Source organism: Elgaria multicarinata, chromosome 11 (genome assembly GCF_023053635.1).
Source record: "Elgaria multicarinata webbii isolate HBS135686 ecotype San Diego chromosome 11, rElgMul1.1.pri, whole genome shotgun sequence".
Classification (NCBI taxonomy): domain Eukaryota; kingdom Metazoa; phylum Chordata; class Lepidosauria; order Squamata; family Anguidae; genus Elgaria; species Elgaria multicarinata.
The window spans coordinates 34615683-34640234 of NC_086181.1; the positions used below are offsets into that span (position 1 = coordinate 34615683).

At 44.2% G+C, this 24552-nt stretch overlaps 1 protein-coding gene across 1 annotated transcript; it reads right to left on the bottom strand.

Annotated features, from left to right (window-relative positions):
- Positions 1 to 1629: 1629 nt before the first annotated feature.
- Positions 1630 to 22109, bottom strand: LOC134406826 (interferon-induced very large GTPase 1-like). The gene is made up of 4 exons (XM_063138424.1): positions 21839 to 22109; positions 16122 to 16217; positions 14941 to 15000; positions 1630 to 7244 (listed from the first exon to the last, which is right to left on the bottom strand). Exons 1-4 carry the CDS (start codon positions 22107 to 22109, stop codon positions 2539 to 2541), a joined length of 5133 nt encoding a protein of 1710 aa, XP_062994494.1. The 3' UTR covers positions 1630 to 2538.
- Positions 22110 to 24552: the final 2443 nt, after the last annotated feature.

Consider the following 24552-nt stretch of genomic DNA (forward strand, 5'->3'; position numbering starts at 1 on the left):
GCAGCATCGCTGCTGCGGGGTGGGAATAATAAATTTAGATGGCAGGAGGTAGTGCAGGTTATCCAGTCAAATAACAGCAGCACCAGCAGCCATTTGGCTTATCAACCCCCCCCCCTTTAGTCTTCCCGCGCTTACCCTGAACTTGCATCCAGCCCCAACAACACCCACTGACTGAACCCAAATCGAAGCCACCACCGACAGAATGAGAAACAAGAGCAACAAAAATATTCACGGTAAAACCACACTGTGAAAAAGCAGTTTGGGGGGGGGGGTAGAAGCCTGATGTGGCTGAGTTGGCGGCTGCATCATATAAACAACGCAGTGCCACTGCGCAACTACAACAGGGTAAACAGACCATATAGACACCCCCATGTAGGAGCAATTCCAGGGTTTTCTCTCTCTTGGATTTCCTTTGTCTAAACGCCTCTACTGCCATGACTTTAGCACCAACTAAAGCATGAATTTTCAGCCTCTATCCATGGCTTTAGTTTTACAGCGGTCTATCTGCACACCCCTCAAGCGCTGAGTGTGTTTATCCATTAAAATATTTATACAGCGTCCTCCTTTTTTAAGCCAAATCCATTTTTTAAAAAGACATTTTATTATTTTATAATGGAATAAGGCGGTGAGAAAACCATGGGCTCATCTACACCAAGCAGGATATTCCATTATGAAAGCGGTATGAACGCAGTATATAAAAGGCAGGAGCCACATGACTGCTTTAGAGTGGTAATGAAGTGCACTGACAACTCTTGGGGCCCATAGACACATCTACACCAAGCAGGATATCACACTATGAAAGTAGTATGAAAGCAGTATATACGTGTCATGGGCCCCAACAGTTGTCAGTGCACTTCAATACCACTATTAAAGTCGTGTGGCTCCTGCCTTTCATACCACTTTCATAGTGGAATATCTGCCTGGTATCGATGAGCCCATAGTATACGTCCTTGAGCTCCTTAGAGGGAAGGTGTGATATAAAGGGAACAAGCAAAAAATAAATTAGTTGCCCTAAATTGTACCCTAAAAATCTAAAACTGTAGCTCCACGGTAGACTCTCAAGGTATGCCCATCTATTGCAGGTCTTTTAAAATGCAATCCTATGCAGGTTTAGATGGGGGGTGGGGGAAGAAGTCCTACAACTCCCAGTATTTTCCAGTCAGCATGATTGGCTTTCCCCTGAGAACTAGGAGAAAGTTCAGGCACAGAGGATGAACAGGGAAGCACAGAGTTCTGAGCATGGGGAAAACATCACAATGGTCTTCTGAAATGTCTTACTACACCAGCCTTCCTCAACCTGGGGCGCTCCAGATGTGTTGGACTACAACTCCCAGAATGCCCCAGCCAGCTGGCTGGGGCATTCTGGGAGATGCAGTCCAACACATCTGGAACGCCCCAGGTTGAGGAAGGCTGTACTACACTGTCACCGTCCAGCTTCGCAGGGCATGTAGCAGAAGGGGCGCTGTTTCCCCACAGGCAATTTATCCCTTTTATTTTCACAAAGGTATAAGGAAAAGAATGGACTATGCAAACCCTACCACTTCCCAAGAACTAAACCTGCTCCTGTCTTCCAGGATTTTGGTCAATGGAGGGCAAAAGGCGGTGGTAAAACTGACATGCACCAGGCACTTGTTTTTAGATGTTATAATATTAATTTTATTTTATACAGCTGAATAACTAGGATTTGGCAGTTCTGTACTCATCCACACACACCATCTGTGTATGAGTAGAGCCCTGTTGAAATCACACCTGGAACGTCTTCTGTAGTAATGTGGATACCAGGAAGCACGTGCAAAGGGCTGCTTCTTCACCGGCTACTTTTCCTTAGGGATTACGGGACTTCCAGAGCAAAATATGGCTGGCAGAGGAGAACTGCATAAGCCTTACTGTCTCTCTTGTAAAGAAGTAAACACATAGATTATTAATCATTTCTATAGCACCTTCTATGTGGAAGGTGAGTTGCATTCTCTATTTGTGCCCATCGTCAAAATTCTGTGGAAGTTGATCAATATTACCCCCATTTTTTAACTGGAGGAGGGGAAAGATTACTAAAGCAGGAATAGATGGCTAATTTATTGCAAGCGGATTGGGCGCTATAAAATTAGGAATTTCTTGAATAAGTGCAACCATGGGGAAAGAAGCTGAAAAACAGAAGAGCAAACCAGCAGTCACACGTATTGTAAACCAGATAGCAATTTCTTTTAAGTGCAGTTGTGAATTTTAGGACATCCAGATGTCCCATGGAAGACAGAGCTTGCATTTCAGTTAAGATTCTAAACACACTTAAGTTTTGCATGTCGTGTGCAGATGCTATGTAAAGTTCCTATATTCATTACATGGCACTATAGAACAGCGCTGGTTGTTTCTCCTTAAAGTATCCAGAAAACATTATGTAGACCACTGCCTACAATGCCAATAATGCTGCGAGTTAAAAAGGACCCTTAACAATAGGTTGGTATTTACTACAGACAGACAGTACTTCCACTACCTGTTTAGGCACTTGGGCACAAGGTTGAGAATGGCAGCAACCAGCATGAATTATTTCATGTTAAAGGCTTCTTGGATGCTTTCCAGTGCTTGCTTCTGGGTGATTTTCTCCCAGTCCTTAGGAAGATCAGCAGGGAGAGCATCATACTGATTAGCAAACTGCTGATTGAACTTGCTGAACACAAACTTCCAGTAGTCCGAGGCTGTGATGCTGGCATCGGGCTGGATGCACCAGTTGGGATAGTATTGGCGATAGTCTTTATAGGGATGCCATTTTCCATCTGTGTCCACGTTGCTGAAACGGGCGTTTGACATGACATCAGAGGAGCATAAGGAATAGCTAAGTTTGGATGTTACATGATTTCTATACTTTCCTAACCCTTGAGGTCGATGGACGGATGCAAAGTGTTCCTTGTGGTTTCCCCCTCCGGCTTCACAGGGGACTTTGCAGAAGGGACACTGCTTCCCACAGCCGAAGACGCGCTTGAAGATCTCATCCTGGGGCTTGAACGGAATGTTTGAAAATACTGCCTCAGTGTTCATCTTCAGCTGCTCTGAAAGGATCCCTTCTATCACCTCAGGGACATATCTTTGTATCTCAGCTGAGAAAGAACTAACATTAGAAACGTTGTTGAACAAGATGACGTCTAGGGAGTTCTTCGAAATGACAAGTTCTTCACTCATCTCTTGGCAGAAGCACTCCAAGAATTCAGACAAAATCAGGGTTTGGTTTGCAGAGCTTTCTAGAGCCTTGCTTGCTTGCTTTGTCACAGCAGACAGGATTCCTCTCTCCAAGACCGCTAAGCCCTCTCCTCTCTGGCTGTAATGGTCCAACAGGTGAGCTTGTATCCAAGATTTCACAAAGTCTTCATAGTGCTTTATGTATTCCACATAGGCATCGACGTTTCCCTTTTCCAGCAATGCCTTCTGCACTGTGAACTGAAAGAAGCTTCGACTGCCGTACTGCACAGACTGCCCGCTGCTGAGGATGTCCTCGACGATTTCTACTCCAAGTCTCTTATTGCAGTAGTCCACCAGAGCGGGTTTCAGGCACAGATCACAAAAATCCTTGGCTCTGTTCTGACAAGCATCCTTCTCATAGTAAAGGTCTTTGAAGATGGAGAAATAGTGAGGCTTCAGGTTTTCTAGACGTCGATGAGGATTGTTTGCCCTCTGGAACTCATCGTGCATGTTCTGAAAAGCATCAGCTGCCTCTTCCAGGATGTACCATTTAAGATCCACTTCAAAGTGAATGGTAGTGTGAAGTTTCTGGAAATCCTTTTCCTTAAGTTGCTCATTGATTATTCTTAACAGTTCCCGGCAATATGTTTCATCATAGTCCCGTTTCACACTGACTTTCTCTGTAACGTATTTCCTACACACACCAATCAGGCCCATGGTAGCATTCTCTGCTTCACCTAGATAATCCTTGAATAATAGACCCTTTAGTGTTCCTATAAGCGATGTTTCTAGATATTTCTTTTTCATGGTGAACGGTGTCCTTCTACAGCCTGATGTGAACAATACCTTCTGGATGATCTGATTGGCCAAGCCGCCCCGACTTGCCAAATCTTTTCTGAGCTGATGCGATACATCTACATGAATTTGTCGATGAGTTAAACTATTTGACGGCAACTCTTCTAGGGTTTCCTTCCACATTTTCTCAAACTCTTCTTTCAGTTCCTTAGAATTCAGTTTGTTTTCCTTCTCTTTACACTCTTCTAAGAGCTTGTTCACCTTCCCTTCTATGGTTTTAAAGTATTTGGCCTGCAGGTTGTCTATCTTACTTTGTCCCTTACGTATAAGAACGGCTTCCTGACACTTGTGAATTGAATAGCTTTCTAGCTTGTTCCGAAGAAACTTCACACTTCCAACAAATTCTTCTCTATACTTTTCAATCAGGTGCAAGCTTTCTCCACCACTCTCAAAATAGCTTTGTATGCACTGTAACATGTTTTGCTCTCCATCATGCAATTTCTGATAGGCTTCAACCTTCAATTTATCTAATGCATCAGCTTCTAGGACTTCTAGGGATTGATTCTGAATTGAAGTCTCTGCTTTGGACACCCAAAGATGCATCTCCTTCCGGAAATCCCATTCCCATTCTGAATACTTCACTGAGAGTTGGTTATAAGCATCAGCCACAAGACTGTTACGGAAGCTGAAGATAAAGTTTTCATGTTTTACAGCATTCCACAAGCTCTTTACCCATTCAACAAACTGGGGGATGTCTTTAGGGGATCTATTTTGTGAACAGGTTCTCATCAGCTCAAACAGGTACCTTTTCAACTCTGATACACTCTCACTGTATCCCAAATTCACTGGGGCCATGGGTGGGACGCCATGCCATAAGCCAGGGATGTACCAGTTGTGTTTTTCTGGATCGTAGTCCATAATATCTGAGAAGGACACTTCCCTGCAGTGTTTTTCCATCCTTGCTGCAGCTTTAGTCATTTCATTGAGTTGTTCCAGGAGGCGTTTTCTGTCCCTCATGTTCTGATCATGGGCAGAAACATCACTAACGTTCTGATGCACAAATTGGCAATTAGGTTTGCACCCAATTTCCTCCATCCTCAAAAACGCATGGACCACAATTTGCAAGGTGTCCTTCATTTCAGTGGCATTCTCCATAGCCAGGTTTACTATTGTTATGTCACTGAGTCCAATCACCAAGGTGGCCAGCTCGTTATCATGTTCATAGCTATCCTCCAATTTAGCCAGCTCAGGAGCTTTCAAACCTTCCGTGTCTATCACCAGGATGAAATCACAACCAATTTCCTTCCGAAAATTCTCTGTGACTCTAAGGAGTGTCATGAATGCTCCTCTAGTACATCGGCCACTGCTGACCGCAAACTGAAGTCCAAACATAGTATTGAGAAGGGTGGATTTGCCAGTGCTCTGCACACCAAGAACAGTTAGAACCTGCATCCTGGATTTCCCATCAAGCTTGGCATGAAGCTCAGTCAGAACATCAGTTACCCATTGCAGAGGGATGTTAGATGCATCTCCATCAATCAGCTCCATTGGAAAGCCTTCCAGCATAAGGTCAGCAGCTATCCCTGGTAGGTGGACAAATTGCCTTTGGTCGTCCATCATGTTACCTTCCTTCACCATCATATATTCTGCTTCATAAAACTGACCCAACTCACGCATAAAGTGTTCCACCCCTAAGGAACTGGTGGAAATTAATTCATCCAGCTCTGCTAACTGTTGTGGATCATTTCCAGTGGCTTGACACTTCTCTTTATATTCTTCCCGTAATCTTAAGAAGTTTGCCCTCGCAACACGATCTAAGCTGAACTTCATCCATTTCAGAAAGTAGCATTTCTCCACTGAGCAAAGGTGATGTATTCCATTAATAAATTTCATTATCCCACTAGTGAGGTCACACTGATTCTGCTCTCCACGTAATTCTATCCGTTTCTCCCTTAACTGAGATTTGTAATCTTCGGTTGGTATGTCAGCTTGCCTTTTCATCCGGCACAGTTCTTTCTCCACTTTGGCCACATTCTTCCACAAGTCCCCCTGGAGTTTCAGCATTTTCTTCTTGTAGTTTGCAACATCCCCTATTTCTTTGACAATTTCCTCGGCATGCAGGGTCCCATTCTGACAGGCCTTTGTATCCTCATCTATCTGGATCCCCAGTTCTCGGCTTATGCTTGCCATTTCTTCAATATTCACCGCTTTTGGAAGGGAGTTCAAGATATTCTTCATGTTTGACTGAAGCTTCTTCACAAATTCTGTGGTATTTTGGCTCTTTTCTTTCATCAACAGCTGCGATTTGCTGAGGTTCAAAGCTGGAGCTAGCTTGTTAAGGAAGCCCAGCGTTTCCTTTGATTTCCCACCTTCAGTATTCAAGATAAAGTAGTATTTAGATGCTGATCCCTGAAGACTCAATAGCATAGCATATTCCGTGTTCGAAATGTTCTCAGCAAGAATGAACACAGCTGAGGACACCTCTGTTAAAAAACTGAACTGTAGCCAGTGTGCCTCTACGTTTCCACGCAGGTTCATTACTGCTACAGGCTCAGGGAAAAGATCAGAGTTTTCCCTCCCCACAGGAAAATACCAGGAAATTTCCACAAGCCCATCACTAATCTCTCGAGGGATATTCCCACAGTCCGCATCACGGTGTACAAAGAAATCGTGGTGGTGCTGAGGGGAGCTGAGGACCTCATTAAGAAGTTTCGATTTGGAGAGACTGCAATTTCCTATTCGCACAAAGGAAATGGTTGGCATGGGGGTCAGCACTAAAGTCTCTTCTCTGAAACCTCTGCTCTCAGCTAGAGAATGGGGCCTCCATTTTCTCACAATGTCCCTCATGGCCCACAGCATGAAGGTACATTTGGGGGTGTCAAGGGGAGGTAAGATCAAAGGGAGGGCAAACTGGCACATGGACATTTTGAGCAAGATCTCCTGCTGAAGGAAGCTATCGGAGCAAAGTAGGATGGCACAAAGGACATCAAGGGGGTTCACAGAGTCTCCAGTGTCCATCTCCCTCAGAGAGAACATCTCATCTCCCACATCTTCCTCCTCATCCCCAGATGAATCTTCCTCAGAATCCTTTGACACAAGGCTGGTGTTCCTGGCCGTCCCATTGAGGGCCATCAGTTTCCTCAAGAAATGCCAAGGTAGATCTTCCAGCTTCTGAGGAACCACAGGTTTGAGACTCTCCGAGTCGATTTCCAGGATTTCTCCCATGTTGAGCTTTCTGCAATTTCGCTTGTTGAGCCCCAACTTCGCCAGGAAAGGTATCGCTGTGGAAAAGGAAGGAAACCATTACTCCCCACGAAGCAGGAACACTGATTGGAAGGAGGAAAATTTGCAGAGGAGGGCAGAAAGATGGGGCTGGGGAAAATGAGTGACATGCACCTTTCAAATGGGTGTCCAATAGTTATTAATAAAGTGCACCAATCACTCCCTCCAACAGTAAATTGAAATGGGAAGTGCCAAACCAGAGTCGCGGAGAGACAACATGGAGCTATCTGCATTTTCAGGGGTAACCCCCACCCTCCCCTCCAAAACAGCCCAATGAAGACTGAGCTTTCTGAGTGACCATGGAATGTTGAGTGTCAGTAGGACATTGTACTTTGTGGTTTTAATGTCTGTGAACCTCCCAGAGAGCTTCGGCTATTGGGTGGTATAGAATTGCAATAAATAAATAAAGATAAGCAAAAAAACGGGGTGGGGTGTGTGGCATTACACCCCACAAGTCAATTCCAAATGTATGTCTGCAGTTTGTAAGTCTGTGGTTTTTAGAATGTTGGCCTGAGTGGGCGGAGTTATTATTATTATTATTATTATTATTATTATTTATTTATTTATATAGCACCATCAATGTACATGGTGCTGTACAGATAACACAGTAAATAGCAAGACCCTGCCGCATAGGCTTACAATCTAATAAGTTGTAGTAAACAATAAAGAGGGAAGGAGAATGCAAACATGAGGAGAGACTGAAAGAACTGGGCATGTTTAGCCTGGAGAAGAGAAGATTGAGGGGAGACATGAGAGCACTCTTCAAATACTTCAAAGGTTGTCACACAGAGGAGGGCCAGGATCTCTTCTCGATCCTCCCAGAGTGCAGGACACGGAATAACGGGCTCAAGTTAAAGGAAGCCAGATTCCAGCTGGACATCAGGAAAAACTTCCTGACTATTAGAGCAGTACGACAATGGAATCAGTTACCTAGGGAGGTTGTGGGCTCTCCCACACTAGAGGCCTTCAAGAGGAAGCTGGACACCCATCTGTCAGGGATGCTTTAGGGTGGATTCCTGCATTGAGTGGGGGGTTGGACTCGATGGCCTTGTAGGCCCCTTCCAACTCTGCTATTCTATGATTCTATAATTTTTTTGAAACTTAGCAATGTTAGAATGTCTTGGGAGGGGGGAAGAGTGATATATATAAGGGAATGACTGAGGGGATTAAGAAAACTTTTCAGGGAGTCTTGTTAGGTCCTCTTAGAGTCTGTAGTGCTCTCTGTGTTTATGGTACTTAAGTTCTGGGAAATTTGAGGGTCAGTGTAGTGAGTGGTGTCTTTAGAGTGTGGTGTGCACGTAGTGGATGTATATTAATCAATACTGATAATAAAGAAAGTTCAAGAGTGATTGTGTGAGAAAAAGGAAAGCGCGTATGTGAATGAGTGACAGGATTGTATGAAAGGTTTCAAAAAGGGTTTTAATTGTTTTATTTGAAACAAAGCTTGTGAACTTTTAAAAATAAATTTTGATTGTTTTGTTTTTAACTACCACAAAAATCCCACGTGTCTGTTTGGCATTTATCATCTTAAGTTTACACATTCAGCACCCACTCTGACAATCATTCACCTCAGCAGATATAACTCACAGCGCATTATTATATATATTAAAATCCTTCTCCATTTTAACCCCTTTCTCCACATAGTTTGGAGGAAGGTGGGTTTTATCCCTTGCCTCAGGCGTATCAAGCGGTGGTGCTTGGCTTGAGCAGGGAGTAGCCTCGGCCGGGTCTGGTGTTCAGAGCCTGTGTCGTGGCAGGGGGCAGTTCAGGAGCACTCCTGTTAGAAGGTCTGAAATGCCCACCAACATTTCGCTCCAGGCACCAATTGTAATTTTCTCTGGCCATTGATAGGGCAATCAACAGACAGATAGGGAAAGAAGGACAAAGAATGGTTTCCAGATAGGATCAGGATTGATCCGCTAAGCTCCAAAATAATAATAATAATAATAATAATAATAATAATAATAATAATAATAATAATAATAATAATGTTCCCATCACTATGGATATGTGCTTAGAACAAAGAACATACAACATATTCAGGCAGACAGTATGGATTCTATGCACATATTGCACTCCTAAATAAAATTCTCCCCCAAGGTAATAAACCTGTCCCAAGAAAAGCGGCATTCTGCAACAAATCTGAATAATACAGATTTTTATAATTATATGTTTCTGCTGGTAACAGAAGAGACAAGAAGCAATGGACTCCTTCCCCTTGACTGCGGGATGTACTGCTCAGTCTCCCTTCCAGGTTCTCAGTACTGTCAGACATCGACTACAACAGTTGTCTTCAACCTCGTGTGCCAGTTCTAACAATTATGGCTTCAGACAGAGAACCTTGAGAATTGTAGGGTGGGGTAGCACTCATAAATATTGTAAATAAATACTCAAATCTCTGTATGTGATCCCACCCTTAGACATAGCTGGAGTACCTGCAGGATTCCACCTCATCATGTCATGGCAACTGGATCACCATTTCTTTTGTTAGGGAGTTTGCTGGTTAAGTGTCCTTACTGGCCACCCTATGGATCAGAAATGGGCAAACTGCAGCCCCAGCTTAACTTCATGTGGCCTAATTTCAGCCTAATTTCAAAAGCATGAGATCAGACCTCCGGCAAAAAAACAACTTATCCCTTCCCTGGCAGCCCGCTGGATTGGGATTTAAATGTTTTATTATTATTTCAAAACACAAACAGGCAGACACTACAAAAAAAAATTACAAAATTAAAATGGACTTCCACAGCCTGCTGGATTGGAAGGAAGAGCGGAAGAGAAAAGAGGGTGGCAGAAAGAGAAAAGGGTCTGATCCACTCCGGGGCTCTGGTTCTACCCACCACTGGTTTTAGCCCCACCCATCACCGGCATGTGCTCCCTAACAAATTACCCACAAAAGAACGCGACCCTCAAGAGAAAGGAAGTTCCCTAACCCTGCTCTAGATCATGTACTAACTACCAGGTGTTGTTGTTGTTTATTCGTTCAGTCGCTTCCGACTCTTCGTGACTTCATGGACCAGCCCACGCCAGAGCTTTCTGTCGGCTGTCGCCACCCCTAGCTCCCCCAAGGTCAAGTCTGTCACCTCCAGAATGTCATCCATCCATCTTGCCCTTGGTTGGCCCCTCTTCCTTTTGCCTTCCACTTTCCCTAGCATCAGCCTCTTCTCCAGGGTGTCCTGTCTTCTCATTATGTGGCAACTGATCCATTTAGTTTTCATGGCAAGAATACTGGGGTGGGTTGCCATTACCTTCCCCAGGGATCGTATTTAGTCTGACCTCTCTACCATGACCTTCCCGTCTTGGGTGTCCCTTCAGTTTAGCTCATGGCATCCTTGAGGTGCTCAAGCTCCAGCACCACGGCAAGGCCGAGCTAAAAGGGATTCAAAATCTGCTTTTGTTCTGCTCTTGCTTTTGTTATGATAACCATTTCCGTCAACCAAAAGACAGCGGTCTCTTACACAAAAAGGGAAAACGTGAGCTATCTTTAGGATGAAACCCACCACAGGCGATGATGTCGATCCTTCACTCACATCCCACGAAACTATCATATCCAGTCAGAACACAGAAACATGCTGTCCGCAGCAGCGAAATTGAGGAAGAAGCTCCCCCGTCTCCAGCATTAAGACGTGTGGTCAAACAGGCAGCTTGCCAGAAATCAGATAAGATATATTTCTTGCTAAGGTTAGGTAAGATGTTTGTTTAGCAATATCAGTAGCTCACTAGATCAGTGAAAACCAAGATGGCTTAACTCTAATGAGGAACTTCAGATTTTAAGAGGGGGAGCTCACAATCTATAGGCAGAACTGACAAATTATGGTAAACATTGGACTGGAGCCAAAATATTACCAGTTCAGAAGACATACTCCCATTAAAAAAACATAAACCCTCTGAACTCTGCATTCCAAAGCGCAGAAACGAGATTAGGTTACGCAGAACTAACCACCCTGGTGGCACTTCAATTCTCAAAACTCCCCGGATTTCGTGAAGTACGTGGAGACTTCGTTTGCCCGTTGATGGATTGGGGAATTCGCTGCTAGGAAATTTAGGTGCTAGATTTCCGCCTGCTTTGACTAAACCACAGGATTTGTAGGTCACATTTGTGGTTATTATCATTTGAGCAAAGCACTGGACAAACCGCTGTAATGATTTTGAGATAACATGGAACACACAGCAAAAAAGCTAGAATGCCCCCTTTTCCCCTCCTTATCTGCTGCCCCTTGTCACTCTTTGACCCTCTGGCACACCTGTCCATAAAGTCAACATTACATTCTCACTTTCCCGTTACATGCTCACTTTCCCTTTACTTCCCAACATCCAGTTTAGCTCCTTCCCTTGGCATATTAAAACAAAACAAAACCTGATCTCTTCACTCCGGCATTCTCAAATTAATCCCCCTCTGCTTTCTCCCCTCCATTTCTCTTCCCTTAGATCAGCCTTCCTCAACCTGGGGCACTCCAGATGTGTTGGACTACAACTCCCAGAATGCCCCAGAATGACATATATGGTATATGTCAAAGGGCCCCAACAGTTATCAATGCGCTTCAATACTACTATAAAGCAGTGGTGAGGCTCCTGCCGCTTTTATAATGCTTTCATATCGCTTTCATGGTGCAATATCCTGCTTGGTGTAGATGAGGCCATAGAGTGAAACCCGCAGTCCAAAACAACCCTCTTATTCATATGAAAGCATGCGACAGGAGAGTGCGTGGAGGAATGTTGGGCAGCTGAGACCAGAAGGGAACGTTGGGTGGAGTGAAGAGGCAGTTGGAGAAAATCAGTTAGGAGGAGAACTGTCAGGGAAAGGGAGTTGAGTTAGCAGAGAGACAGTGAGAGGAATTAGGGGAAAGAGTCACATTGATGGCCCCAGTGAGAGGTTTCATCTCTCCGATGAATGTAATGTGCCAAGGGTTAAAGATGGCTTCTCTGCCAAAGTGTTAGAAAACAGAAAGCTATGTCAGCCAAAGTGAAGCCATTTTAGAAAGGAAGTAGAATTGCAGCCATTTCACAGCAAGCGAGAAGTCACGTCTATCCATAGGTGTCAGCTTGTTTCCCCCTTTATCTAACAAAAACTGTTACTCCTAGCTCCGGCCTAGAAGGTCATTGTTGATGTGGAACAAAGGAACAATGTTAGTTGTTGTAAGACGAAAAGAATACAGAGCAAGGTAACTGTTATGCTAAACTTTATGTTCTGATTGGCTAACACTGTCACTGGGCAAAGCCCAGACACTAACTATATAAAGGTTCTTAACTTTCGTTTTCTTTGTCTGACCACTCGCCTTTTAGAGCTCAGATCTTGATTTAAATCAATAAAGCGCTTTTTGAACCCTCTGTCGTTGTGAAAGTAGAGTCGGGCAAAAGAACCTTTGTCTAACAAAAGGGTGGCCACAGGTGGCTACATGCCAGATTTGTATTCTTTAATGGTGGACATCATGTCCTAGCAGACAAAGGGAAAAAAATTTCGACCAATAGAGCCTCGAATGTAACCTATGACTCGTTAAGATTGTGCACCTTAACTTGAAAATTGAATGTAACTTAATTTGCTAATCCAGAACTGACCAATAGATAGCGACTAACACCCTCTTGTAGTCAGGGCCTATATGTACTGTGAGATTCGTTTGTTCTGGGTACCTCCATCTTGTGGAACCGGAGAGCGCCCCCATACTGCAGTATCGGAAGTAAATGGATTAAGTGTATTCTCCAGCTTCGTGTGTTTAATTGGCTATTAACGCGCCGGGGAAGCGGGCCTTTAAATCCCTGATTGAGGGACAACAACATAGTAAGTGACAGGGAGCTTCATCGGACAAGTGTTTTATTGCATGCTCGCTACTGTCCTCTTACGGATGTTCACGCATCCTTTAGTTGAGGACGTCCGCCTCCCGCTCGTTTTTACGTCGCAAAATAGACCCCTTTTAATCCGTCCTTTCAAAAAACAACGGAATGTGCCACCATTTCTCGCTGTGTGCAGGAAAAGCGGCGTGATAAAAACGGCCCCTGAATGGGCCATGTGGTCGTTGCTGATTCCTCTTTCTTTCCCCATCTAAAGAGACCATTGCTATTGTGGGACAGCAGCAGGAGGCCATAGAGACAGTAGGGAAATGCGAAAATCCGCCCGTCTGATGACGCTCAGATTGTAAAAGAGAAGTTATTAAAAGCAAAGATGTTAGGTTTTTAAGAATTATTATCAGTTATTGTTTGTTCTGAATAGTGACCTTTTAGATAGATATGAAAGATAGTTATTCTTTTAAATATCTATGTTCTCATCTGGGTGGATTTGGAGTTTGTCATATCTCAAACCACATGCTAAGGATAGAAATGGAGAGTCCTACTGCTCTCTATAAATCAACAAGTAGTGGCAGTTGGTGTTTTGGGAAGTCCTGGGAAAAAAATCTGTACCCAATGACCTCTGGGGCCAGGGTTTATAGGAAACTCCTAGATTACATCACAAAGCAACTTGCTCCAAAGCAGAGTGAGCAACTTCTCTGAGCGTATTTTTAAGGGAAATTGCATTGCTTACCCGGAGCATTTGGGCTTCGTGCTTTTGGACATGATTCCCATGGGCTGAATTACATGGACGGAGAGGGGCAACCATGTGGTTTGAACTGAATAATCCCCCTCTAAGCCTGCTCTTTTCACTTCAATTGAGACAGCGCCATCTAGTGGTGGAAGATCCCACTTTTTCAGATAGTACTACTTTAAAAGTGGGTCTTTTCATGTCCAATTCCAAACAGACACAACGGGAGACATCCTGATTGTTCACAATGTCATTAAAAAACCCTGCAAACTTTCTTGAATGGCCAATCATGAGCTTGCAATAAATTGCTTGTTGAGAGGAGCCCAATGTCAGCAGCTGCATTCCCCCCCACCCACCCAAACCAATGGAGGGATGCACTCTATACCATGCTCAATTCACCACAGCAGTGACAGAAATCACCGTGATTTTGCAGAGAAACAAGGTGTTTGGAAGAGGCCCCTTGCTTCCAAGCAGAACTGCACTTCCAGGAGGATTCTGGGAGTGAGAGTCCACTTACAAACAAGGCACGTGTGCCTTGTTGCCCTGCAAAATCACCCTCATTTTTTGCTGCTGCTACTATGGCAACCAATTCAGCACTATTTCACAGTTGCAGCAGGGGAACACAGCGGGAGCCCCCCAAAAAGGCCACGGGGGGAGTGTGCATCTGTCCTATGGGCTGCATGTCACCTATCCCTGATCCAAAGCAATCGTGATGTGGAGAAAATGGATAGACAGAAGTTTCTCATAGTCCTTGAATTTGGGGTCTTCCAAGGAAGTTGAATACTGGGAGGTTCCGAATAAACAAAAGGGGGTTGTGTGTTTTTCGAAAGCATGTATTTAACCTATGGAATTTGATGCCAGAAGATGTGATAATGAACACCATCTTAGATGGCCTTAAATAGGAACTAGGCAGATTCATGGAAGATGAGGCTATCAATAGCTATTGGTCATGGTGGCTATAGGCTACCGCCAGGGGTTGAGGGAAACAACAGCGGGAGGGCTGTTGTCTTCATGTCCTGCTTGTGGGCTTCCCAGGGGCAATGGATTGGCTACTGCACAAAACCAGATGCTGGACCAAACATGCCTTTGGTCTGATCCATCAGGTCTCTTCTCATGTTCTTCTCTTTGTTTCCAGATTATAATGTTCAAATATCTCCCAGAAATACCAGCAGATGTGGAATCCTTACCTTCAAAAGTGTCTTCCTCCATTGTGTCTGGTACAGGCTCTTGCTTGCTGGATACATTTTCTAGTTATTTGTGTAAATGAGAAGAAGACAACAACAACAGAAGATTAAGCGTAAAATTAGTTAAACTCATTTTTTCAAGGCATCAGATTATCAGGACCAGGGATAGATGACACACATAACAGGAACTAATGTCAATATTTGGATAACTGGGGTGCTGTGATATTCCAGAATGTTCATGAACATTCTAAATGCTGAGGGGAAGATTCAGTCATGGAATGTTTAACTCACCAGCTCCTGTGAGGGAATTAAAGATCAGTTCGACAGCATGAAACTTCAGGGTTTAGACTGCAATCCTTTTACCCACTAACCTAGGAGTAAGCCTCACTGAAAGCAATGGAAATTACGTCTGACTAGATATACATAGGATTTTATTGTTAGGTTACATGCTTCAGGATAGTTGGAAAGGTAGAAGTACAAGGAAATAGATGGAGAAAAGCTTGCAAAGTGACTAGGCCAGGTGTGGCTCTGCAGACGTTGTTGGACTACAAGTCCCATCATCCCTGATCATTGGCCATTCTGGCTGAGGTTGATGGGAGATGAAGTCCAACAATATCTGAAGGCCCTCCACACCGTGGTTGCCAGAGGGTTCCCCAGCCTGAACTAGAGTAGTAAGTAATTGGGTGGAAAACACCAATTTTCAAAGAACGATTCAGAACATACAAGACACATGGTTTTAGTATGTATTTATGTATTTCATTGTTGTCGGATGCCTTGTGAGGACTTCTGCCCTGAAAGGTGGCCAAGAAATGTTAAAATGAAAATAAATAAATGATATGGACTGAACTGAGCTTTGCAGCCTGAGAACTCCCATGTTTTCATTTCAATGGCCCCATTCAAAAGACACCTTAAACCACAGCTTTAACCATGGTGAATAAACCAAAAAGCCTTATTCACCGTGATTAAAGCAGTGGTTTAAGGTGTCTTCTGAACATGGCTTGGCTTTCTGACTTCACCATGGTTAAGCCATGGTTTAAGGTGTCTTCTGAACAGGCCCAATGTGGTAGTATGGCCCTAATTATGAGAGTGTTCTGAAGTCCTGGTATAACAGAATTGCTATTCTGGAGCATCAATAAAGGTTCATTTGGCATTTATAATTAGTTACTGATACTGTACAGGAATACCTTCTGGGTTCTTGCTTTCAACAGAGGATTCTTCTTCATTCTTCTCCAAAACAGAAGCAGGGTATGGATCGCAACCTCCATTTTGATCTGAGCAAGCTAACACAAAGACATTCAGAATTAAGAACTGTTCTATTCAGATCTCCACCCACCTTCACTGCACACTTTTGTAGTATCTGCAAGAAACCTGATAGTATGAATCCTTTCAGCATCACTCCCTAGCTTTCAGAAACTGACATTTATTAATAAGTGCAATGTAGTGTGTGAGCTTATATATTGCAAGGGCAGGGGTAGGAAATATGTCTCGCTATAGAGGTATATTGCATCCTGTCAGTGAGGGCTGAGTCAGCTAGAGGTATCCTGTGGTCTCCGGGGAGAGGGACCTTAGGATGGCATGCAAAATCTCTCTGAGATCGGAAACAGCACTCCAACCTTGGAACGAGGAGTTTGAGATCCACCCCTCTCCCTCCCAACTGGTGCAGAGAGACCCACGCTGGCTGCCTCTCTGAGGTTGGAAAAGTGATCTCAAAGACTCAGGAAAGGGGTGTTTCAATGAGCGGGGAAGAGAGGAGACTGGAGAAGCCAGGATACGAGTTATCCTGAGCCTCGTCTTACCCACCCCCAATACAAAGCACTCCCGCGAAACCGGCTGAAAAGTGAAAAATTAGAAGATCAGAGGACCAGGAGGCGAAGATCACCTCTGCCATTCCTCTCACCCTGCCAGCTTCAGCCCAGCAGGGCACGGCAAATGCGGAAGCCTCCGGGTTTGTGGCTTTCCGAACGTCGAGGACACAATCAATAGGACTGTACCCTTAGTATCATAGGCAGAGGAGTCTTTGACCTCTACACATGCATCCCGAACTCCAGCAGTTTACTTTTAACAATAGGACAGGACGGCACACATGTACAGTATTCCTAAATTAAAGAGGTGCACATGGAGGCACTATTGGGCTGGTGCTGAGATCTGCTCTCAGCCCTTGATGACCCCCAGCGACCTTAGCCACTGAGAGTTCAGACCATCTCCTGCCTCCAACCTGGCTCTTTTGTGGAATGTTGGCAACTGCCTTTTTCAGGCCCAATCCATTATAAGATCCGCCAAAACTGTTTAAAAATAAACTATGCAGCTGTGGGGGGAGGAGAGTCCTCCAATTTTTATTTATTACATTTATTTATTACATTTTGATCAGAGCAGTGACACTGGGAAGAGGGAGGGATGACCCCTTTCCCTCTGTGTTGCCTTCCCGTTCAAAATCCCACCAAGCTGCTTTTAATCCACTAAAGAAAGGGAGAAAATACAGGCCTGATATAAGCACCCGATCCGTTCCCACCCAGCAGGGATAACAGCAGCACCTGGGGAGCATCGCTGAGCCTCAAAAAGCCTCAAGAGTGCCGCAACTGCATTTAAGGTTTCGTTTTTAATGGCCACAGTTCTGATCTGAAAAGAAGACACGAGGGCAACATGGAAGACGCTGGAGCGCAACGGATTAGAAAGGAGTCTCTGAGCATCATCAAACGGGGCGGGGGTGGGAGAGAGAATCGCGTTTCCCTACCATCGCTATGACCTCCTGCTGCTGTCCCACAACAGCAATGATTTCTTTACAGGGGGAAGAAAGAGGAAACAGCAACGTGGCCACGTGGCCTGTTCAGTGGGCGCTTTTATTCCGCTTCTTTTCCTGCAAACAGCAGGAAGTGGTGGCAAGTTTCGCTTTAAAAGGACCCATGAAAGAACGCGAGCGCGCAGTAATGAGGGTGCGGTAAAACACTCGCCTGATAACGCCTTCTGTCAAAACTAAGCCAAAGGGTGTCCATTTCAAACAAAATAGCTAGCAGAGACGCCGCCATATTGTTGTCTTCTTTTTCTTGAGGTGATTGGAGAAGGAAGCAGCTTAACAAAATCTGACCTGGGGTGTGCATGTGTGTGTCAGGATACTTCTTTAAAACACCAAATGGGCATCGCCTGTAATTATTCAGCGATGAGGAAGAAGTTTTAGTTTTAAAGAAAAACAAGACTTCTTGTCCTTGTTGGCTGCAACAGATGTACACAGCTACTTCTCTGGAAACTGAATTTCTATGAATAAATTGCAACAGAGGATACTCTGAGTCTTAGCGTTGACCTCATGTCGGGTCCAAGAATTGAGGACAAAAAACAGGGCAGCAGGAGGCTGGAAATGAAAGCGCAAAAAAGAAAAAGGGCGGCGGGGGGGGGGGGAATGCAAATCACTCAGCGTTATGCAAAAAGGGTGACAGATCATGTCCAAAGTTCATGATCAGGGGGTGATGAAATTTCAGAAGCGGGGGAAAAAAATCACCAATATTTCATCAGGAGGAACTAGAAATGTAAGTATTGCTCAAATTATCAAGGGGTCATATGCAGAACAGGTCAGGTCCTGTTTCCTCTTAAACAGCTCAAAGCTGCTGCTGAATATGCTCATAATTCATTCCTTGCTTCTCTAATTAAATTCTTCTTCCTGTTGTCTCCTCCATTGTCCATATAGGCTCCTTAAACCAAAATAAAATCTCATATTTCTTGCTTATGTTAGTATGTAAAAAACCAAATACACCGATAGCACCGTATAAAATATTATTAGCTTTTCTATAAGCCACTGACTTCTGACACAGTAACAAAAGTCCCAGTTATACTCTGCTTTGGGAAGGGGAACTGACTAGGTTTAAGCAACATGGTAACCCATGGTGGTTTAAATAGACGACAGTTGGTTATTTAACCCACCATGGGTTATCGTGTTGTGTGGAGGGAGTTTTTTAATCAACAGTTGGTTATTTGGCTATTTGAACCACCATTGGTTATCGTGTTGTGTGGAGGGCACCATTGCGGAATTTCCTAACATGCGGCTGAAGTTGTGCTACAAAGCACCCACTAGAGGGTGCTGTCCCATTTAAGGCTAAGAGCCCCCCAAAGAGGGGAAGTTTTCAATTACAAACCACGTAGTCAGCAATTTGAAACACGTGGTCGCCCCTATCTGCCCGTGTAATGGAGCTCATCACAATTGTGCAAAAGAGCAGCCCCGGCAAGGCAGTGAGATTTTTTTAAAAAAAATTCCCTGGATGCACACCCTAATGAAATGTGCTGCGCACACTTATGGGTGTGGCCAGGGGGCGTGGCCTCTGGAGAACCCCAGAGAGTTGAATTAGGACCCAGGCAGGCTTCACCGCTTGAGCCGGACACAGGCCTCATCTACACCAAGTAGGATATTGCACTATGAAAGTGGTATATAAAAGGCAGGAGCCATGCCAAGCAGGGTATAGTGGTATGAAAGCAGTATATGGTATGTGTCAATGGGCCCGACTGTTGTCAGTGCACTTCAATACCACTATAAACAGTAGTGTGGCTCCTGCCTTTTATATACCACTTTCATTGTGGAATATCCTGCTTGGTGTAGAAGAGGCCACAGATGCAAGTTTAAATGAACTGGAAGAAGAGGCAGGGTGGAGTGCACTTGATTTGGGTATATCCCACGCAAGCAGGACCAGCGGCTTCCCCATCATCAGCAGGCACTTGGGATCCACGGCACGTTGCTGGTATGATTTGTAAATAACACAGATGGTACAAAGACACCGTTAAGTCTCCCGTGCGATTGCATCTAAAGGAAATGTAAACCCGCTGTCCTCAAACTTTTTACCACAGCCCAGGGAACTGGGGATTAGAGTGATTAGTAATCATTTCACAAGCCACAGAGGCAGGAAGCAGGGTCCTTGTTCTGGGATCAAAAACAGGAAATTGTCTGCTTGCACGACTTGCTGTGGGGCTGAGTCATCAGAAATAAAGGAAAGTGATTATCCTGGAGAAAGCTAAATTAAGAGAGCCATCCGATGGTCCGTGGGAGGAGCGTCCCTTAGACCATTGGATGGGTTGTAAATCCCCTCTGTCAGAGACAACGCTCTGACCTTGAAAGGGGGAGTTAAAATTGATACACAGATAGTATCTGACACCAAGAAAAATACCCATGATGAGCCCAGGGACATCCCCAGAATGTTGGAGGGGTTGTTCAGGAGTCGGGACATATTTACATATGTGGTGGTCATGTCCAAAGGTGAATATTTTCTGGAACAAAGTGTTCCAGGAGATTAGCTCAATAACTGGGCAATGGGTTTATCCATCCTCCCACCTAGCTGTTAAATTTATATAAAGGTCTGGACAATAAACTATAAGATAAGGATTTAATAGGCCTCCTTCTACTGGTGGCAAGAGGGTTGATTGCCAGGCACTGGAAGGATGGCAAAGGGCTTCACATTAATAAATGCTACCAAAGGGTTTGGCAGATTGCCATTCTAGAAAAAATGACAGAAAGTGCAAGGACAACTATATGAAAATAAATTTGTGGGGATCTGGAAGAAATTTATTGACTTTGTGAATAAAGAAGAAGAGGGGAGAATAACCCCGTTACTATAGGTAACGGGGGTATACATTTAGAGGTATACATTTAGAGTAGATAGGAAGATGGCAATACTGGTGGTTGGGGGGAGTCCACTCAAGGCGGGAACTTGGAACCTGTATCTGAATTGATATGGAATATATAGATATATGTGTATATACAACTGATGTAACATTTGACCTCTGTAACCAAAACTACTAAAAATAATATATATAATCTCAAGAAAGGGAGTGTTTAGGTGGGTGGGGAGGGGACCGAACAGGCCAGGATATGAGTTATCCTGAGCTTCCTTCAACCTCCTCCTCTCCTCTTTGCTAAACGGGCTAAAATGCCCATCTAGCAAAAATACAGCAGAGCAGAGGACAGGAAGACAAATATCACCTCTGCCATTACCCCCACACTGCTGGCTTCAGCTGGGCAGGGCACAAGAAATGCAGAAGCCTCTGAGTTTGTAGGCTTCCAAGCAGTGAGGGTGCAATCGATAGGACTGTGTCCTAAGTTACCCAGTAAGAGTGGGCATGGATGCTTATACATTAGCTCTATCACACTAAATCCCTCATTTTTCCTCTTAGTATCGGGATGGAACTCATCAGTGTAATTGTTACTCCAAGACAACCTCCAGTCTAACCCACTAGAATTGCCAGCCAGCCTACAAGTTTTAACTCATCAGTGTAATTAATGAATTCAAACCTCATCAATTACACTGATGTAATTGTTACACTGACAATTACTGGGCGTAGTGATTGGGAAAGTGCTGTAAATCAGGATACGTCCTGGGTCTCGATCTATACCTCCGACCCAGAGACCTTTCCCTCTAACCCCAGATGTATGAAGACTGACTGCAATTCCTCAGTGGCCCTCTTCCAATGCTCAGGGACACCCTCTTCATTCTTACTCCCCCGGTGTGCCATGGTCTGTTCCTCCTCCTGAAGAGGTTCAGGGGCTGAGGCCTGGCTCATATTAAGCCTTGACCCCACCTAAGCCCTAAACTCAGCAGCTGCTATTAAGTCACCATCTCTGTGAAACAGGGATAATAGTGGCTTACATTGTTGCAAGGCCAGATATTATAAGGCTATAAAACACTGCAGAGTTAAGGTGCGGCATTCATGATTAATAATTATAATTATAATCATAATGAAGTATAATCAAGGCTCCATTCAACACTATTTTTTTTTAAAAAAAATAGCAAGATTTCAAAGACCAAAGCAACCCCAGGATCACTTAAAAATAAGATTCATTGGTATGGAGCTTTGTGAAGGTCCCAGTGAATCAGGAGATCTGGATCACCAAAATACAGAAACTTGGAAGTACTACAAAGCCTTAACTCACAACTTGCTGGAGGCCATAACTGAGGAGGCAGATCTGGAAAGAGGCTCCGTGCACATTCCAGGAACCGCTGGCAGATCAGTTCGCCTTTGAGTTGGATCTTCACCAAAAGTTTCCGCATCTTCTCCTTTGGATTTTGCAGCTTATCCAAAGCCTCGTAATCATTCTCAGAGATGAAGCCCTGGGAGGCCACATCGTCCAAGATGAGATCAGGCCCTCTTTCGAGGAAGGAGATCAGCTTCTCACGGTCTCTCCGGATCGTCTCAAAGGCCATGGCTGCAGGCAGTGGAAAATATCCTTCAGGAAACAAACCAACATAGATCTGTTGGTATTAGACTAGGGATGTAAAACCTCTGGCCTTCCCGGGGTCCCCAGAAGATCATGCCCCTTCGCTAGGACAACACCTTTCACTGGACCACCGATCGTTTGGAGGCTTCTCAACTTTTGTGCGGTTTTCAGACACCACCACAATTTTAAAAAGTTGAACTGCCTCTCCTAAGGGCTTAGTAACTGGCTATAGGAGATTTAAGCTAAAGCTAGGCTGATATGTTTGGTATTTTGGCTGTGCCCATGGCCGCCCCTACCATTAGAGTGAAGTAGTTGCCTCAGGCAGCAGATGCTGGGAGGGGGCAGCAAAGCACTGGGAGGAGAGATCAGTGTGCTGTGTGACCTGCTCTGCGCCCACTAAGTTAGTCAGTTGCCTACAGTGGAAGATGAGGTCCATGTATTGGAGATAGGTTCATCTGCTGGTCCAATTAGCTTTTGTACATGGAACGGGACTTGTTTTTGCCTGTTTTTTTAACCTCAGGCAGCAAAACATCTTGGGCCAGACCTGGCCCTGGCCCTTTTTGCTTTTGGCCCCACCCACCACCGGAATGTGGCCCCCAAGGGCGTCTCCGAAATGGAATTTGGCCCTCAGGCTGAAAGAGGTTCAAACATCCTTATATTAGACTATGTTTCATTGTTGAGTAGCTGTCGCTCCATTCTGGGCTGTACAACCATAATACACTTCACCGGTTATGAACAAGCCATGACTGTATAAGCAGGGCAAGGCGGGGCAGGAGAGTGAAACTTTTCTTTTATAGAGATCCTAGATTTTAATGACTGGCGGGTTAGATTACTTGATTTTAAAAAAGCTTTAAATCTTTTAAAACATGTGCCACTGAACAAATAGGCAGATCTTTAATAACTAAATGCTTACAAAAGCACTTGTGTGAGATATTCTCTCTCTCTCTCTGAGGAAGGAATGCCTCTTTTAAGATACGCCTGCTGGAAAACCGTAGTGCATTATCTAAAAATGTAATTATTAATATTTGTCAGCTTTTTTGTTGAAGAGCAGAGTAATAATGCTATATAGGTAGATTTAAATAATAAATAAAAACAAAGAAAGGATGCTTTTCCTCCTTCAGAATTTATTTATATGCAGATTTAATCAGTGAATTAATAAAAATCTATATGATGAATCAATTTTAGATGTTTTTTAAAAATTGGATTCCAACCATAACAGATTCAGATTAACCATATCACAAGGTTGAGTGTGGGTTGTTGCTTTAACATGGGTTGTTGTGTTGTGTGAATCGAGCCATGCTAACAAACCACTGTTTGTTAATTAGGAATAGCTCACAGTTCAAAACCCATCAATGAACCATGGGTTCTTTCTGTAGACCGTTTGTGGTTAACAAACCATGGTTTGTTAGCATGGCTGGGTTCACACAACAACCCACAGTTCAACAACAACTCACAGTTCAACAACAACCCACACTCAGACTTGGGTATAGGTTGAGTGTGTGTTGTTGTGTTGTGTGAACTCAGCCACTGGGTACTCCTTCACAAGTATGGTTCCTCTTTTTACGGAAATTGTCTCCCCAAGAGTGGGGGTAAGCGGGATTAATTTGAATGAGATACCCCAAAGTATCAGGCATCATTGCTGCACACTTGGCTTGAATATTCATTGAGGTGCATGGTGTAGGGGAAGGACCCACCCACTTTTCCCACTAGGCCAGTGATGAGCAGATGGAAGCTCTCCAGATGCCTTGGACTTCAACTCCCAGAAGCCCCAGCCAGCATGGCCAATGGCCAAGAATCCTGGAAGCAAACATCTGGAGTTCTACTTTCTGTCCACTCTTGATCTAGGCAACAGCTGTTGACGCAAATACACAAATCAGGGCACAGGCAGGTGAGAGGGAGCAGCCTTCAGAGGCGGCCTGCGGTGATAGATTTCACCAGCCTGATGCAGGCTGCAAGTCTCTAGTTTGTTACTCAACACAATTCTGTTATGTGTTGCATTCACCATAACAATTATCTTCCCAGTGACGATGGAGAACCTCGCCCCACCCAACCTGTTATTCCGTCACTGCCACGGCCAGCCAGCTGGAACGGATCCCTGGAGAACATAGCGCACACACCCCTAAATACTGCCTGCACAGAGCTGGTTCACATGATCCAAAGCACAGAAATGTTTACCTCTCAAGTATTTCAAAAGGGTGTCCATTTTTCTTCTAGCATGGCTCTTGATTCCTCTAATAACAGTACAAATAGTGGAAAATTCGGGGAGTAGTAAAACTTCCCCCCATCATTTTAAAGTCATGCTGGGAAAAGCTTTACCTGAAGAATTTCTGCATGTTACACTGCTGTTAACTGCACAGGAACTTTGCCATTAAAAAGTCAACTACTCTAGGTACACTAAAGAAAGAATGGTCTTACTTTAAAAAAAAATT